Raw genomic sequence first — 16734 nt, forward strand, 5'->3', positions numbered from 1 at the left:
ATCAACCTCTTGGCTCATCAGAAATTTTATCACAAGGGGTAGGGAGTAGCAAGAGGAGAACCGGCTTGGGTGCCCAGACCAGGATCCTTCTTGCCTGAGTTTAAAAATCATACTGGACACACTGTCTTCTCCTGGAGTTACATTTTATCGTTGCATTCTCCTTATCTGATTTTCAAATAACTCTTGGATAAGACTTTACTGCGAGGCTGCCCACAATACTGACTGCAACGGCTCAGAGCTGGCTGAAGGGCTCAGAAAGAATGCAAACTCATCCAACACCAGGCTTTGGTGCTCCAGTGAGAGGCCCCAATCAGGATGTTCTCTGGTCCTCTCCATCTCTTTATCTAAAGCAAATTGCAGATTACAAAGTAAGCACAGTGTTTTCAAAGACCTTTGAGATGGAAGTGTAATTTTCTGATGGCTTCTAAAGCAGTTTAGCCTGGGTTATTTAGATCAAATTCAGACCACTTCAGTTTACCCCGAGGAGGGTAGGAAGCTCTTGCCTTCTCCAGTCTCTGTAACCAGGAGCTAAAGCCTGGAGGAGTCGAGGGTCTGACTCAAGAATACCATGATGGGGGAGGGTATGTCTTAGTGGTAGAGAGCATGCTTAGCATGCACTGAGTCCTTGGTTCAATCCCCAGTACCTCTACTAAAAATAAATCAGTAACCCTAATTACCTTCAGTCCCCTCTTCCTCCCACCAAAGAATACCACGAAGGTGATGCACTCAGGGGAATAACCCCATAAAGGGAGTTAACACACCTGGATCTACCCTTTACCTGGCGGACCAATTGGGGCAGTGCTTCTCTTAGGCCTGTGCCTCCTCTGTGAATAAATGGATCAGCCTAGATGATACAGAATTTTCCTTGGGGTAGGTGATCTGGGGAACCCTTGAGCAATTTGATCTTCCAGTCCTTCAGGCTTAACACAGCTCACTTGTCCCTGTTAACATACTTGGAGCTTCTGAGTTCCACCTGGCCCTCGGAGCATTCTCCAGTTGCAGGATGTACCACCCCAGGCTTGATAAACATCACTGGGGCAGATTTCCAGCCTGAGATGTTCAGTACCTCTCTCTGAAGAGACAAACTACTTCTATTCAAATACCTGCACCGAATTTAGGTCTCTAAATGACAGCAATGTCAAGTGTGGAGGAGGGCCACGACATGTTAACTGGTGCACTTATCCAATTAAATTCAGCTTTGCATCTCTGAAAACTATTTGCTTCATCATTAATCAAGCTGCAAGCAACGAGGGAGATGATATCCGGAGACTGGATAGGTTTCAAGGTTGGGGCAAATTCTGAAGAAATTATTTACTTAGTATAGACATGATCTCAAAGAAACGTCCTCACCTAAATAATTACATAAAAAATAAACCTTCGAGTTGAGCACTCGACTGCGGCGAATTTTGCTTGAACCCACAGCATAACAAGTACTGTCACAGTTGGGGATATGGTATTTGCCTCCCAGGCCTGTTGGATGAATGGGATATCCCAGATAAGACCATGTGTGCCCACCGCCTCCCCCCTCCCAATTAGACCAGCTTAGAGCTGTCCCCAGGGCAGCGGAGAACCTCTGTCTTGGTCGGTCTGGCACAAAATAGGGCCTCAATAAATATTTACCGAGTGCATGAATGGTTGCCTGCTTTTCTCCTTCTTTTGTTTAGTCACACTCTCGTTTTAAGCTCCTACAATGGACCCCAGGCCCCTGCATGCTGCCAGTTCTACTGGATGTAGGGTGAGCGGAAGGAGGAAGGCGGAGGTCAGAAATGAGTAACGGAGGCCAGGGATCCGATACGTGAGGGAAGAAAAGAAATCCTTAGAGGCGCAGGGCCAACAAAGAGCCAGACGCAGGCGAACTCCAGCAGGAGCACTTCGGGACCCCGATCTGCGGCCGGGACTGGACCTCCGCTTGCGTCTCCCGCCCTTTGCGACCCATGGCGCCGTTCCGCACCTGGCGAGGCGCCCCCAGCCCCGCACCGGGAGGTGATTAGCGGCCTCCGCCCCCAGGGCGGTGCCGGGAGCACACGGCTCCTCCGCCGGTCACGTGGGGGCCGCTCCGCCGGGCGGCGCTGCTGCTTCCCGATCGCGCCCTCCCAGCGCTGGGGACGCGGCGCTCGAGCTCCCGCCCGAGCCCGGGAAAACGGAGACGGGGAGGCGGCCCAGCTCTGCGCCCGCATCATGCCCGCCGCAGAGCCAGGCGCCGCCGTCCTCGTGGAGCTCGCGGAGGTGACGACGCTGCGGGCCGCTGGGCCGCGGCAGCGAGGGTAGCGGGGCCCCGGCCCCGAGGCGCCAGAGGCGGGCGGAGAGGGAGGGGGAGCGGCAGGCATCCTCCGCGGCGCGGCGGGCGGGCGGCGGCCCTGCTGCCCCGGCGCGCCCCTGGCCCGGGAGCCCAGAGAATGCGAGCTGCGCTCCACGCCGGCCGCTGCCTACCCCCGCGCCCCGTGCCCGGGGCCCCCCGGAGCTGCTCGCTTCGCCGCCGTCCTCCAGCTGCGGGCGCCCGGCCGCTGGCTGCGCTAGGACCCGCCGCGGCCGCCGCCGGTCCCCGAGGGCTGGTGGGAAGGGAGGAGCGGGAGCGAGAGGGCCCCGGAGACTGGCGCCAGGTGGGGCGCAGCGCGGCATGTAGCTGCGGGCTCCCTCTAGAAGGTGTCGGCCCGGGGCCCCGCCATGGCGGGGACGGGCAGCGGGAACCTGAAGACTGTAAGGCTGTGGCGGGACGCCGCCCTGCGCGCCAGGAAGCTGCGGAGCAACCTGCGCCAGCTCACTCTCAGCGCAGCGGGGGGCTGCTCGGGGGCCGACCAGATCGACTCCCCCAACACCCCCCAGCTCATGCTGCCGGCCAATATCGGGGACATTGAGGTGCTGAACCTGGGGAACAACGGCCTGGAGGAGGTGCCCGACGGGCTGGGCTCGGCGCTGGGCAGCCTGCGCGTCCTGGTCCTGCGCCGGAACCGCTTCACCCGGCTGCCCCCGGCGGTGGCCGAGCTGGGCCATCACCTTACGGAGCTAGACGTGAGCCACAACCGGCTGAGCGTCCTGGGCGCCGAGGTGGTAAGTGCCCTTCGCGAGCTGCGGAAGCTCAACCTCAGCCACAACCAGCTGCCCTCCCTGCCCGCCCAGCTGGGCGCCCTGGTCCACCTGGAGGAGCTGGACGTCAGCTTTAACCGGCTGACGCACCTGCCCGACTCCCTCTCCTGCCTTTTCCGCCTGCGCACCCTCGACGTGGACCACAACCAGCTCACGGTTTTTCCCAGGCAGCTGCTGCAGCTGGTGGCCCTAGAGGAGCTAGACGTGTCCAGCAATCGGCTGCGGGGCCTCCCTGAGGATATCAATGCCCTGCGTGCACTCAAGATCCTCTGGCTGAGCGGGGCCGAGCTTGGCACCCTTCCCAGTGGCTTCTGCGAGCTGGCCAGCCTGGAGAGCCTCATGCTGGACAACAACGGGCTGCAAGCTTTGCCCGCCCAGTTCAGCCGACTGCAGCGACTCAAAATGCTCAACCTCTCCTCCAACCTCTTTGAGGAGTTCCCTGCTGCGCTGCTGCCCCTGGCTGGGCTGGAGGAGCTCTACCTTAGTCGCAACCAGCTCACCTCAGTGCCATCCCTTATCTCGGGCCTGGGCCATCTTCTCACCTTGTGGCTAGATAATAACCGGATCCGGTACCTGCCGGACTCTATCGTGGAGCTGACCGGCCTGGAGGAGCTAGTCCTCCAGGGGAACCAGATCGCTGTGCTGCCAGACAACTTTGGCCAGCTCTCCCGGGTAGGCCTGTGGAAGATCAAGGACAACCCGCTTATCCAGCCCCCCTACGAGGTCTGTATGAAGGGGATCCCCTACATCGCAGCCTACCAGAAGGAGCTGGCTCATTCCCAGCCAGCAGTCCAGCCCCGCCTCAAGCTGCTCCTGATGGGCCATAAGGCTGCAGGAAAGACCCTGCTCCGTCACTGCCTCACTGAGGGCAGAGTGGAGGGGAATCAAGGTGGAGGTGACAAGGAGAAGAGCTACCTCCCTTCATCTCCTCCCGTGAGCAAGGGCATCGAGGTGACCAGCTGGACAGCAGATGCCTCCCGGGGCCTGCGTTTCATCGTGTATGACTTGGCCGGGGATGAAAGTTACGAGGTGATCCAGCCCTTCTTCCTCTCCCCCGGGGCCCTTTACGTGCTGGTGGTTAACTTGGCCACCTATGAGCCGCTGCGCTTTCCCACCACCGTGGGCTCCTTCTTGCATCGGGTGGGGGCCCGGGTGCCTCATGCCGTCGTGTGCATTGTGGGCACCCACGCAGACCTGTGCGGGGAGCAGGAGCTAGAGGAGAAGTGTCTGGACATTCACCGCCAGATCGCCCTGCAGGAGAAACACGATGCTGAGGGGCTGAGCCGTCTGGCCCAGGTGGTGGACGAGGCACTGGCCCGGGACTTCGAGCTGCGTTCCGCCAGCCCCCATGCAGCCTACTACGGTGTTTCCGACAAGAACCTTCGGCGGCGCAAGGCTCACTTCCAGTACCTGCTCAACCACCGGCTGCAGATCCTCTCCCCCGTGTTGCCCGTGAGCTGCAGGGATCCCCGCCAGTTACAGCGCCTTCGGGACAAATTGCTCTCGGTGGCTGAGCACCGGGAAATCTTCCCCAACTTACACAGAGTGCTTCCTCGATCCTGGCAGGTACTGGAGGAGCTGCACTTCCAGCCGCCTCAGGCGCAGCGGCTCTGGCTCAGCTGGTGGGACTCGGCTCGCCTGGGCCTGCAGGCGGGGCTGACCGAGGACCGGCTGCAGAGTGCCCTCTCCTACCTGCATGAGAGCGGCAAGCTGCTCTACTTTGAGGACAGCCCGGCTCTCAAGGAGCACGTCTTCCACAACCTCTCGCGCCTCATCGACATCCTCAACGTCTTCTTCCAGAGGGATCCTTCCCTGCTGCTGCATAAGCTGCTCTTAGGGACCAGCGGTGAGAGCGAGGGGGAGGGTGAGAGCTCCCCACTAAAGGCTCTGTCCACCCAGAGCCAGGACACGCTTCGGGCCACGCAGCTCCATCATTACGTGGAGGGCTTTCTGCTTCACGGGCTCCTGCCAGCCCATGTCATCCGGTTGCTGCTTAAGCCTCATGTCCAGGCTCAGCAGGACCTGCAGCTGCTGCTGGAGCTGCTGGAGAAGATGGGACTCTGTTACTGCCTCAACAAACCCAAGGGCAAGCCTTTGAATGGGTCCACGGCCTGGTACAAGTTCCCGTGCTATGTGCAGAACGAGGTGCCCCACGCGGAGGCCTGGATTAATGGGACCAACCTGGCCGGGCAGTCTTTTGTGGCTGAGCAATTGCAGATTGAATATAGTTTTCCCTTTACTTTTCCACCTGGCTTGTTTGCACGCTACAGTGTCCAGATTAACAGCCATGTGGTGCACAGGTCGGATGGCAAACTTCAGATCTTTGCATACAGAGGGAAAGTCCCTGTGGTGGTGAGTTACAGACCTGCCAAGGGGGTCCTGCAGCCAGACACTCTGTCCATTGCCAGCCATGCATCATTACCAAACATATGGACGGCATGGCAAGCCATAACCCCCTTGGTAGAGGAACTGAATGTCCTACTTCAAGAATGGCCTGGACTGCACTACACCGTGCACATTCTCTGTTCTAAGTGCCTTAAGAGAGGGTCGCCCAATCCACATGCTTTCCCAGGTAAGGGGGGAGAGGGGCGTGGCTCTTATGCGGTGTGTTCTAAGATGTATTTTTGGAAGATATCTGTTTCTCACTTGGCAGACTGCCTAACCTCACAGGCTCCCCAGGAAAGCTTTTCAAGGTAAATACAGGGGCCTGGGGGACAAGCAAAAGGCAGTGCATGCATGAGCAACATGAAATACAGTCCCCGGTATCAGACCCTTCTAGCAGAAAGACTGGGTTCCAGTCAAAACCGTTTGGAAATGTTTGTCTCTTTTTCCCTCTTCCCGACCTTGCCCACCTTTCATGAAAGGAAATTTCAGATGGTTGAACAGAAGGTGGATGGGGTCTGATGCTGAGCCCTGGGCTATCATGCCTATTAGACAATCTCGAAGGGGTGCTCTGAGTTTGAGATGTCCATTGTCGTAGTCTTTTGTTTAAATTCAGAGTGTGATCATAAAGTAGAAATGATTGCTCATTTTTCTTAAGAAATTCCAGAGAAGAATGTTTTGTAATCAGGATGAATGACAAAAAAGTCAGTCTGTAAGGCATGACTCACTCCTGGGATGGCTGACGCTCTAGGGCATGAAAGAGATTACTGAAATCTCTTAGGGGAGTTTTTGGGTATTTCCTGGCAGTTTTGTGCTCTACTGACATCTTAAGGTTTAGTTTTTAGTTAAGTATTAGAGAGTGGAACTTTATGGAGATGCTTTGTAAGAGATGGGAGGGACAAAAAGCTGACAAGATTTTTCTTTTTTTTTCTCTTGGGGAGTGTTTTCCAGCAGACTTTTTTTTTTTTTTAACTGTTAATAGGTGAGAGAGACTTCCAGGACTAGTGGGATTTTTTGAGTCTGGCTAATTGATATTCTAAGAGTCTTTATTTGGGAATGTGTCCATTTCTTCACACTTTGGAACTCTTCTCTAAACAGCTCTGATTTTTGTGAAGCAGACTTGGTTAACAACATTTCAAGTGTCTTGAGGACAAACTCCATGATAGCATCATTGCCAGGTTCTCCCCTCTATCCTCCACCCCCGGGTACATTGTGTGATGAAATGGAAGACCACTCTGATCTTTGTCCTAGTCTGAATGATACTTGTAATAGTATCGGGAAGGAATTGGATATTTCCAAAGGTAACATCTCCCCATTGCCCTAGATCTAGGCTGAGCTCAGTTCTTCAGCTTGAGAAAAGCTACCTTATCCAGTTACCAGTCAGCTGAGCCACCCATTTGGTATGATTATCTGGTGTCTCTTCACAGTTGGTGAGTTGGTAGACTCTTCAGTTTGTGTTATGTTGCCATTGTCTTTTATTCATGAATGCCAAATACTTCTTTATTGTGCCACTAAATAGGAGAAAGTGGTTGAGAGTTACATATTCACAGAGCAGGTTATTGAAGGAGCTACTTAAAGCCAGTTCCTAATGCACAGATGGACTGATAATAAAACTGACGTTGTTGAACAAGTAAGGATCTGTACAGAGGAATTCCAAGAACTTTGAAGAGTAAACAGTAAGGCTGAATTTTTTTTTTCCCTAACCTCGGCTCTTTATTTTTTAACAGTCATAAATTCCACAAACAAGCTGTCTCCAGATGCAAAAATAACCCCATTGTTATTATTTTGTTATTATCTTGTTATTATTTTGCATTTTTGTGTTTCAAAAAAGGCTCACCTGGCTTGCAATCCAGGCTTTAGGGAAGAGATGACTTTTTGAACATTAAATAGCCATTAAATGGTTGAAAATTATCAAATTATCTTATATAATGAGTAGGAATAAGTCATCAGCTTTTTTTTAACAGTGTACACTGTACATTTCTGTCTTATTTATGGTCAGAGGAAGAAATTATCTTTTTTGCTTCATTTAGGATTGTATTTCTTCCAGAAGTAGCAGAAGGTACAGAGTAGTGGGAAAAGATAATTATAGTACATTTATTACATTAAGAAGACAAGGGAAAAGTGCGTTTTCCTCTTTCATATTTTTCTGTGATAGCTGTCATTTGTTAGCATTTGTCACAATTCTGAAAGATTTGAGAAGAGCTAAAATAATAAAAAGCTGGAAGGTGATGTAGAAACAGAAAGAATTATAATGTTGGGTGTTCAGGTATACGTTTAAGAAAACATTCATCAAGTCTCTAGATTATTAAAATATGTTGTAATTCACCAAAAAAAATTGAATCTCTTGATAGCCTTTTGTCTCTTTAAGAAGTCATTTTGCTTTTTAGAGACATGAAAAAAGTTGGTTACTTAGTTTTACATTTTATTAAAGTGTCAAGTTCTATAAACTAACAATTTTGTATACAATGGTGAAAAAAACATTGGATGTTTAATTTTTTAAACTTCAAGACATTAAGATTAAATAGCAAATTAATCGCAGTGTCTCCTTTGATTTTATCCGGAAGAAACAAAGTTGCATTCATATCTTAAAATTGTGTGTAAAGTCTGTTTTGGCTCTGTCATTGTCAGTAGGGCATTGAATTTTCTGGCCTGAGCTGCACTGAAGTAGTTGGCCTAGGGAAGTATAATGCTAGATTTCTCTCCTTTCTTGTTTTGGTCTACAAAAGCAATGCAGTGTTTTGGAAAATGGTTGGTTTTAAAAATTCTTGTGAAAAAGATCTAATCACATTGTCAGGGAGATGACCTATTTGTTTCATGTGAGCTGAATGGGTTAAGGGACAGCAAAGGGTTTTGGAAACTCCAAGGAGGCCTGTGATGCAGCCTCCCTGTCAGGTGTGAGTCGTTGCCTACTTTCTGCAGGTACTGACTTCATTGCCAGCACCTGACAGCCAGCCTGCCTCCTCCATCACGAATGAGCGTGGTCGAAGCTTCTTGGCCCTGAGTAAGTTTCTTCTTGTGGATATTTATTTATGTTCTTATTCTTTCCTACCACTATGGTGTCTAAACCAGGAAAGCTGATTGCTACTGGGGTTGGATGGTGTGTGTCTGTGGAGTAAGACGTGGAGGCGAGACCGTAGGTCCACAGCAAGATTCTAGTGCTTTGCTCTCCACTTCAGTGTTTGAAAGGATGCTGTGTGTTTTTTAATTGGAAGAGTGCATCTTAGTGTGTTGAACTTGGGTTGCATGTGATATTTCATGAAATACCCCACTCTCCAACTTATTACAGGTCATTCTTAATAATTAGAAAGCAACCCCAGAACTGGAGACAGACTTGGTAGATGCCCTTCTCCATATTTGATGCCTTTCATTCACTCAGTCGCTCAGTGCCTCACCACACCTCCCTATGCAAGTGTCTCTTGTCCTTGTTTAATTTCTTACACACTGTGTCCCTCTCTGAGTCCCTCAGTGAATTTTGCCTCATTCTGTTGCTGTTTGCCTAGGTCATCATATCTCTTTGATTAGGAGGAGACACCCTGAGGCTTTGTGGCTTCTGTAAGAGCCTCTCAGATGTCTGCTGAATGATTGTTTGGTCTTTTGTGAGAAATACTTTTTTTTCTTTGATATTCACATACTGTGTCAGATTCCCAGGTGGTACGGGTAGTGGTCATCTCCCTTTGTCCTGTGTCCCAGCTTCCCTCCCCTGCCCCATAGGTCCTTGTCATGTTTTCATTGTGACTGTATTCTGGTCTGGCCCTTGAATGGGCCCTTCACTTTGACCACTGGAGCAAAGCAAAATTCTTGCCTTATTCTCGCTCCATTTTAGAGTTCCTGGAATTTGAACATGACCTAGTTACTTGGCTTGAATTAGTCATTGTTTTTTAAATTTGCAAAGGTTATTGAACATCTTTTTAGTTTGGCTTTATTAATATTGATGCCTCTCAGCTTTTATTTTTGTGGAGTCCTCTTTGAAGTCTCCTGGGCTTTGTTTCATATAAAAATCAAAACCTTCACTGTGCAATGAAATAAAGAAATATGGTGCAAAACAGAGTTCAAAGACTTGAAAGGCCTTTGGAGGGTTGAAATTATTTTAAGTATTAGGTGCCTTTTCTTTGAACTCTAGAATAAACTCTCTAGCCCATCCCTGCACAAGCAGTTTGGAATCTCCTATAGAAAGTATATTTTATTAACAAGGGTTTTTGTCCTGCTCTGCCACCTGCTCATCTTATTCCCCAGTGAGTCTCACCTATTTTAGTTCTTATTCATTGACTTCATCTGAACACCTAAAACTTGTCCAGGGTGTACTTCACAGGGTTGTTTTGAGGATTAGGTGAGAATGTGTCGGGTAAAGCAGTTATGCTTCTGTGTCTGTGAAGAAGGGAGGGCCCCTGATCCGTGTACTGGAGGGGGCACGGGTTGGGGCTGATACTGGAGTGAACATTTCAGGTTGATTTCCCTGTTCATCCAGTAACTTGCTTCTCTCCATGAGAGCCTGTTTTGATTAAGGACCTGACCATTCATCCATCAGGGAGTTGTCTGTTTATTTGTTTGCTTGTCTTTATTGAAGTATAGTTGATTTACAATGTTGTGTTAGTTTCTGGTGTATAGCATAGTGATTCAGGTGTACATATAGATATATTTTTCATTATAGGTTATTACAAGATACTGAATATAGTTCCCTGTGCTATACAGTAGGACCTTGTTGTTTATCTATTTTATATATAGCAGTTTGTGTCTGCTAATCCCAAACTCCTACTTTATTCCTCCCTCCCCCCTTCTCCTTGGGTAACACTTTATTTTGTTTTCTGTCTGTGAGTCTCTGTTTTATAAATAAATTCATTTGTATCGGTTTTTTTTTTTAGATTCTGCATATACATGATATTATATATTTATCTTTGTCTGCCTTACTTAGGATGATCATCTCTAGGTCCATCCATGTTGCTGCAAATGGCATTATTTTATTCTTTTTTATGGCTGATTAATATTCCAGTGTGTGTGTGTACACACCACATCTTCTTTATCCAGTCATCTGTCAGTGGACATTTAAGTTGCTTCCATGTCTTGGCTATTTTTTTTTTTAAAAGCAGGGGACAAGTGCCAGCCTTGTCTCTTACCCTCTCTTGTCTGTTGCAGCCCTGGCACCCTTGGGCCTGGGGCTGGAGAGGAGCGTTGTTTGTGTTTCAGGCTCTGCTTGGGGCCAGCCCAGCAGGTCTCTGTTCCCCCAGTTCAGCTTCTCTCACTGCAAAACCAGTTACGTTGGTGTCAGGTTTCCCTTGCTCTGGGGGCTACCTTCACTTCAGCGGGGAGGGCTGAGGAGGCCCCGTTTTGGCCAGCCTGCCCCAGTCCTGCTCTCGCACCAGTGAACCTGACCCTCCAATCCCTGTTTAGTTCCTCAAGGCTGCACAGACTGCAGAGCCTGGAGGGATTGGCAGGCATCTCAGATAACCACAGAATACATACGATGACACGTCTTTGCCGAACTACGAAGACCCTGTCCCATGTAAGGCATAGCAGCTTACTGGACGGTGATACACTCACTTCTCTGACTTCCGATGTTTCCTGGGACGGCGCACCCCTGCCCGGACAGTGCTGCACGGGGCTGAGTAGGCAGAAGGGACTCAAAGCAGATTGGTTATTTTTCAAGAACTCGAGAAATTCTAGTGCTTATTAATTGATTCCTTGGTAGAGTGCTTTTTAAAGGTTACTTATGTTGTTCTTTATCTCGAAGTGTATACTTTAAAGGAAGCACATATAATTTTCCCATGTGATTTTTTGGCACACAAATTCCTGCCGCCTTTCTGCATCCTCCTGACCTTTACAGAAATAGGGGGGCATGGGCAAGGGGCAGCTCATGAGGATGTGAAGGTGAGTGAAGCACAGGAGCTGGCTGCAGAAAGGTGACCACACATCTGACCTCTTCGAGACATGGGCACCCCACCCTATGTTTCGTAGCTCCTTTTTTCTAACCAGCCCCCGACCCTCCCCTGACTTTGGCCTCTAGAGTGGGAAAGTGTAAACTGTAAGGTAAGTGAGGATGTGATGTTGGTGATGCAGGAAAGATGTTTTCCGTGGTAGGTACCAGCTGTTTTGCCTTCTTCCAAGAGCCGTTGCTTTCCAGAAGCTTCTTCTAGGGTTCTTGCTGTTTGAGGTCACGGGAGACCGTGGAAGAGTCGCTGCCTGTAAGCAAGGCAGCGATGGTTCGTGTGTACTGTACACCATGGTAACAACTCGCAGACACCATTGCCAGAGGGGCCGACTTATTCGTGGAAAGGGAGGAGAAAATATTTTTAGTTACTTTTATTTTTGGTGCTGAATGCAAGAAAACATTTTCTTATTTTTCCTGCCTTAATCTAATCTCTTAGCTGAAAATAGTGATGCTTTGTTTCTTAAAGAGTAACTTAGTGAAAAACCATCAGCACATTCTCTTTTAGCTGTGGCTTTATAAAAGGCAAGGAGGAGAAACAAAGTTGGAGCGGGGCGCATGGGAGCAGGTGAGAGGCACACGGGTCCCGGTTTATTGCCTCAGTAAAGAACTTCCTGCTCTGGACTGGCAATCCTAGGCACCCAGGCTGTTCCAGCTGTTTCCTTCACTTTTGCAAATCTGTGCACAAGGGCACTTGGGAGAAGGGTGAGGAGGAAAGGAAATTGTCTTAAGTTATACCATGGCTACTTTGAAGGTTCCTGTTTTGTGTGTGCCTTTCTGCTTTTTTGGGTGGGGTGGCTTACTGAGTCTAGCCCTGCCTCTGCCTCTGCCTCTTCCTCCTCCTTTTTATCCAGGTGAAATTCATGTAACATAAAATTAACCATTATTTTAGAGTGTAAAGTTTTTTTCTTTTGTTAAAAGTAACATGGGCAAAATTATTTAAAGTCAATTCATTTTTACTTAATGCATTTTCATGTTAGGATTCCTCCCACTGCCCATCACCTTAGTTCCTTCAGTGTTTGAGTCATAATCTTCAAGATTGCCCTTTTAAAAAGAACTGTGGCTCAGTTCACAGTTGTCATGTTAGTCAGCCCACGATTCTTTTTAGTTGAGCATCTTTGATCTTCCCTTGAATATGGAGATACTTTGACAATTCCCCACCTGTAATCTTTGCGATCCAAGTTCTTCAAGCAATTTGCTTTAGGGCCCTAGAAGTTAAATTGTAGGAAGCACATTGTTATTTTGGCAGATGATCTAAAATACAATGTTCTTTCATCATTTCTAATATTGAAAAGTTTTGTTACATCCAATTTTCACTCATGAGCCTAGCAAAAAAAGTCACAGGTCTCACTGTCACCACTGCAATAAAATGACTGTGATGGATACAAAACCTATGTCTTAAGGTGGGCACATCAACCATTTCTGGACACCATGAACAGCAGTACCCATTTTCATCTACAGTGAGGCTTGAAATGAACTACTTTAAAACAGTTTCTGGGCATTCAGTGCAGTCACAATGTTATGTATTCACAACTATAAGTCAAGTCCTTCTGGAGGCAAGGAGCAGATTAGATTGGTGGCTTCCTTTCTGGGTGAATGTTCTGGAATTCTTTTGCCAGGCTCTTTGTGGCAACTTTCCTTCTGAGGAGTGACTTAAAAAGAGGGATTTTTAGGCCTTGAGATGCCACGTTGATGAATATCTTTTGAACACGGCTGCCATGAGAAGCTTCTTCCTTAGTGTTGATGAGATGACAGAAAATAAGACATGGGACCTTCTGGTCTTTTCTGTAGCATATGTGATTTAATGGGGGGCTGTCACATAAAGAACACATAGGCAAGAAGCACAAATAAGTATTGTGTAATTACTATCTTCTGTACGGTGTTTTTTTTGCAAATAGATTTTGAGTGGAGTTCTGGAATGAGTGGCAAGGCTGTAGGCAAATATGAGGGTTAAGGGGATGGGGTTGCATTGATTCAAAATTGGGTCATTACAAAATTAGACAGGCAAGGGTACCCTAAGTTTATTAGCTGGATTTTGTCATCAATCACTGTTGAATACTTGCTGCATACAGAAGTCTGTACTGAACTTGGAATTTTAGGAGAATAAAATAAAATACCTGGCCTTGGCCATGAGGAGCTGAGGTGGGATTTTGGTTGATGTAATTGTTGATTCTTGTGCATAGGGAATCTGATCATATATGGAGAAATTCATTGCATGTTTGAGGAATGACTGAAAAAAACTGGCTTTTGATTTCCCAGGAAAAAAAAAAAGTGATCATACTGAGAAAAATTGGGAACAATTTTGAATTTGCTTGACATAAGTCATTCTTTGCAGTTGATTTTCTGTTTGGATCATTTGCTTGCAAGAAATCTTAGGCAGATCTTGCGAAGATGCTGAGAAAGAAAAAGCATTGTATCTGAGGATTTCTAAAAACTTTCAAAACTAATCAACTTTTTTGAGGAGGGGGGAAAATATCTCCTCTTCAGGAATCTTTTACAGAATCATTTATGGATTTGCTTCTGTTTTGAGAGGGATTGACGTCAGCAGGGATTTCTGAACACCAAAGACTATACGAATACTGACTCCAAAGACAATCTAAATTAAATTGGATACCTTCATAATAAACGTGTGTGGCTGCTACTTTGAGATGCCTTCGTTGAGGGATGCTTTGTTAGGTGGTTTTCTATTCTTAGCATATTAAATGTTAAAAGAGTTAAAGAGTTAATTTTCTTAGATGCTCCCTGCTCCTAAAATGAAGCATGTGATCTTGACATTGTGTTAGTACTGTGTTACAGTAGTAGCGAATTTGGGGGTAGTAGAACAAGCCTTTCTTCCTCCCTTCCCCCCTTCTTTTCTTTCTTTTAAAAATAGGGAATTTTTTAAAAAGGTAATGGAGAAGGAAAATATAAAATTAAAAAGTGATATTTCTCCTAGATACTGTTGTGTGACTTAACCAACTTTTATTATTGTTTCCATGAGAGGATTATTTTTCATGCTATAGAGGTTATTATTATATTAATGATCACATCAGTCATTCTAAGGGTATAGGGTTGGAAGAAAATACAAGAATTGGTGACACTGTTGAGTTCCTGTTCTAGAGACAGTGCTGAGTGCTGCTTATGGGCGATCTCATGCAACCCTCCCGGCAACCCTAGGAGGGGTGATATTATCATTGTCCTGATTTTCAGGGGGAGAAAATGAGGTTCAGAAAGAGGAATGAGTTCCCCAGAAGCACCCTGGGATTTCAGCCCTTCCCCTCTGCTCTTACCTACCACTCTGCCCTGCCCCTCGGGGTTGCACTGCCCACTGCTCTGCAGCAACACAAATTCACCCCTTTCCCCTCTTTCTTAGATGTCTGTTCTGTGTCATTGAGTGCCGGCCACTGTCACAGTGTTGGGCATACATACAGGGTTGGAATGCCTGGGACCTGCCCATGTGGAGGTCACGGTCAGGTGCCAGGGAGTGGTGGGGTCTCAGAGAGGGGTTCCTGAAAGGGTGGTTTCCAGTCCCAGTGAACCTCATGGAGAAGTGGGGAAGGGCATTTCAAATTAGAATGGCTCTTGAGAAGGCGGAGTGTGGGTTCAGATAGTTCAGCAGGCCATGCCTGGGGGTGGGTGTATGTGCACAGAAGCATTTAGAAATTGTCATAAGGAAGAAGCTTTTTTCTAAAGTTTCGTTGATGGACTGGTCACAGTTTGTCATTGGCACTGCTGGCTAATCAACTAGAGTTTTGGAAGCCCTGTCTTGGCTCGTTCCTCTTCCATCGGGCGGGGCCTGTTGAGACCATGGAAGGGGTTTATGGCTTGGAGAACTGGAGAGTGGTTTCATATGATTTGCTCAGGCTCATAATCAGGTTATTGTTGGGCTGACGGAACACCTGTCCTGTGAGTTGCCCATCTAAGCACCCCACTGGCCGCTTTCTCTGTGTCTGAGTACAGAGGGAACAGGGACGTTGGCTCTTCTCACAGCCAGATGGCCACATGCCTCCATAATCCCTAGGAATGTATCCGAGAACATCGATTTTCCTTACTCTAAATCTTACCATAACAGATCGTGTGATAAAGGCGAATTTGGCTATAATACTTTTAGCATTTTATTGTGTACTAAGTTTCTCTGTCTTTACTTTGAGTTTTCTTGTGACACCACAGACTGACTGAAAATATTATTTTTTATTAATTTTGCACTGATGGAACACCATGTTTTTTGCATTTCACTTGTTTGGACTCCACTTACCATGCTGTGACAACGTTTTCCTGCAGCTTTCATTATATCACAATTGGAGTTTGTTTCCCTTGCCTCTCAATTTATCAAACTATACTTAGTTACATTTTAATGGAAATCCTAGGAAGTACAAGATACTAAAGCACTTTATATTTTGTTTATATTTACTTTATATTTTTTTTTGAAACACTTGGAACTTTGTGTTGCATTTTAAAATGGAAGCATTCCAGTAGTTAGTGGCCAGGGCTCTTGAGATTCTGCTGGGTTGGAATCCCTGTTCTAGCACTTGCTAGCTGTGTGACTTTGGATGTCATAATTGCTTCTGTCTCCTAGGCTGGCTCTGCAGATTGACCTAAGATACGTAAAATGCTTTGAACACTACTTGACATGTGGCAGGACCCTAATAGATGTTTGCTGCTGCTGTTACTCCAGAAAGTTATTCCAGGAAGCAGAAGTTTAAAGATCTATTTGGACACATGATAAAATTATGGGTAAAACTCTTCTTTTTCAGAGAAGGAGTATAGTACAGTGTGATCCCTATTCATAAACACCTTATGCTCTTTTCAAAATGCATTTTTCCCCTTATTAAAATATTTACAAATTTGGAGTGTCAAGGGGGAAAAAACCACTCATAGCTGGTTTCTAACATAATTACTATACACATTTTGTTCTATTTCTTTTCAGTTTTTTTTTCCTTTTAAGCTTAGGTTTATTAAAATGTGTAGTGATAATCATATTGTATAAATAATTTAAGTGTTTTTTTAAACCTAAGCTACCATGAGTATGGTTTCATGTTATTAGTATCCTCACGGTAATTATAAATGCTTGCATAATAGCACATCAGGAAGATTTTTACCTTTGTTTATTTAACCATTAGATACTTGAGTAGTTTCAAGTTTTGTTGTTATGAATAATTCTGTGATGACTATACTTCTGTATAAAAGCTCTTATTTGGGCAATAATCCCCAAAGCGGACTCATTGAGTCAAAGGCAAAGAATGTCTAAGGTTTGATATGTGTTTAAGTCACTGTCCATTCAAGGAACACAGTTTATACTCCTACCTGCACAGGATGCAAGCCTGATTTTACTGCACTTCTTCAGCATTGGGTATCATCTTAAAAATGCA

The 16734-nt window shown here is 46.8% G+C and overlaps 1 protein-coding gene, 1 long non-coding RNA gene and 1 other non-coding gene across 5 annotated transcripts in view; 1 reads left to right on the plus strand and 2 right to left on the minus strand.

The window, feature by feature from the left end:
- Window positions 1-2086: 2086 nt before the first annotated feature.
- The window catches only part of MFHAS1 (multifunctional ROCO family signaling regulator 1), a 73175-nt gene continuing 58527 nt past the window's right edge, over window positions 2087-16734 (plus strand). For both annotated transcript variants that reach the window (XM_010995689.3, XM_031440183.2), the window contains exon 1: window positions 2087-5656. In XM_010995689.3, the coding sequence (XP_010993991.1) occupies window positions 2665-5656 (2992 nt within the window). In that variant the 5' untranslated portion in view covers window positions 2087-2664. The remainder of the gene's footprint in view (window positions 5657-16734) is intronic.
- Window positions 11760-16734, minus strand: part of LOC135318906 (uncharacterized) — a 92392-nt gene continuing 87417 nt past the window's right edge. For both annotated transcript variants that reach the window (XR_010377339.1, XR_010377340.1), the window contains one exon: window positions 11760-12594. This is a non-coding gene — a long non-coding RNA (uncharacterized LOC135318906). The remainder of the gene's footprint in view (window positions 12595-16734) is intronic.
- Window positions 12720-12854, minus strand: LOC116149266 (small nucleolar RNA SNORA1). The gene has a single exon (XR_004132882.1). It is a non-coding gene; the product is annotated as a small nucleolar RNA SNORA1 (small nucleolar RNA).

The sequence above is a fragment of the Camelus dromedarius genome, chromosome 22 (assembly GCF_036321535.1).
Source record: "Camelus dromedarius isolate mCamDro1 chromosome 22, mCamDro1.pat, whole genome shotgun sequence".
In the NCBI taxonomy this organism is placed as follows: Eukaryota; Metazoa; Chordata; class Mammalia; order Artiodactyla; family Camelidae; genus Camelus; species Camelus dromedarius.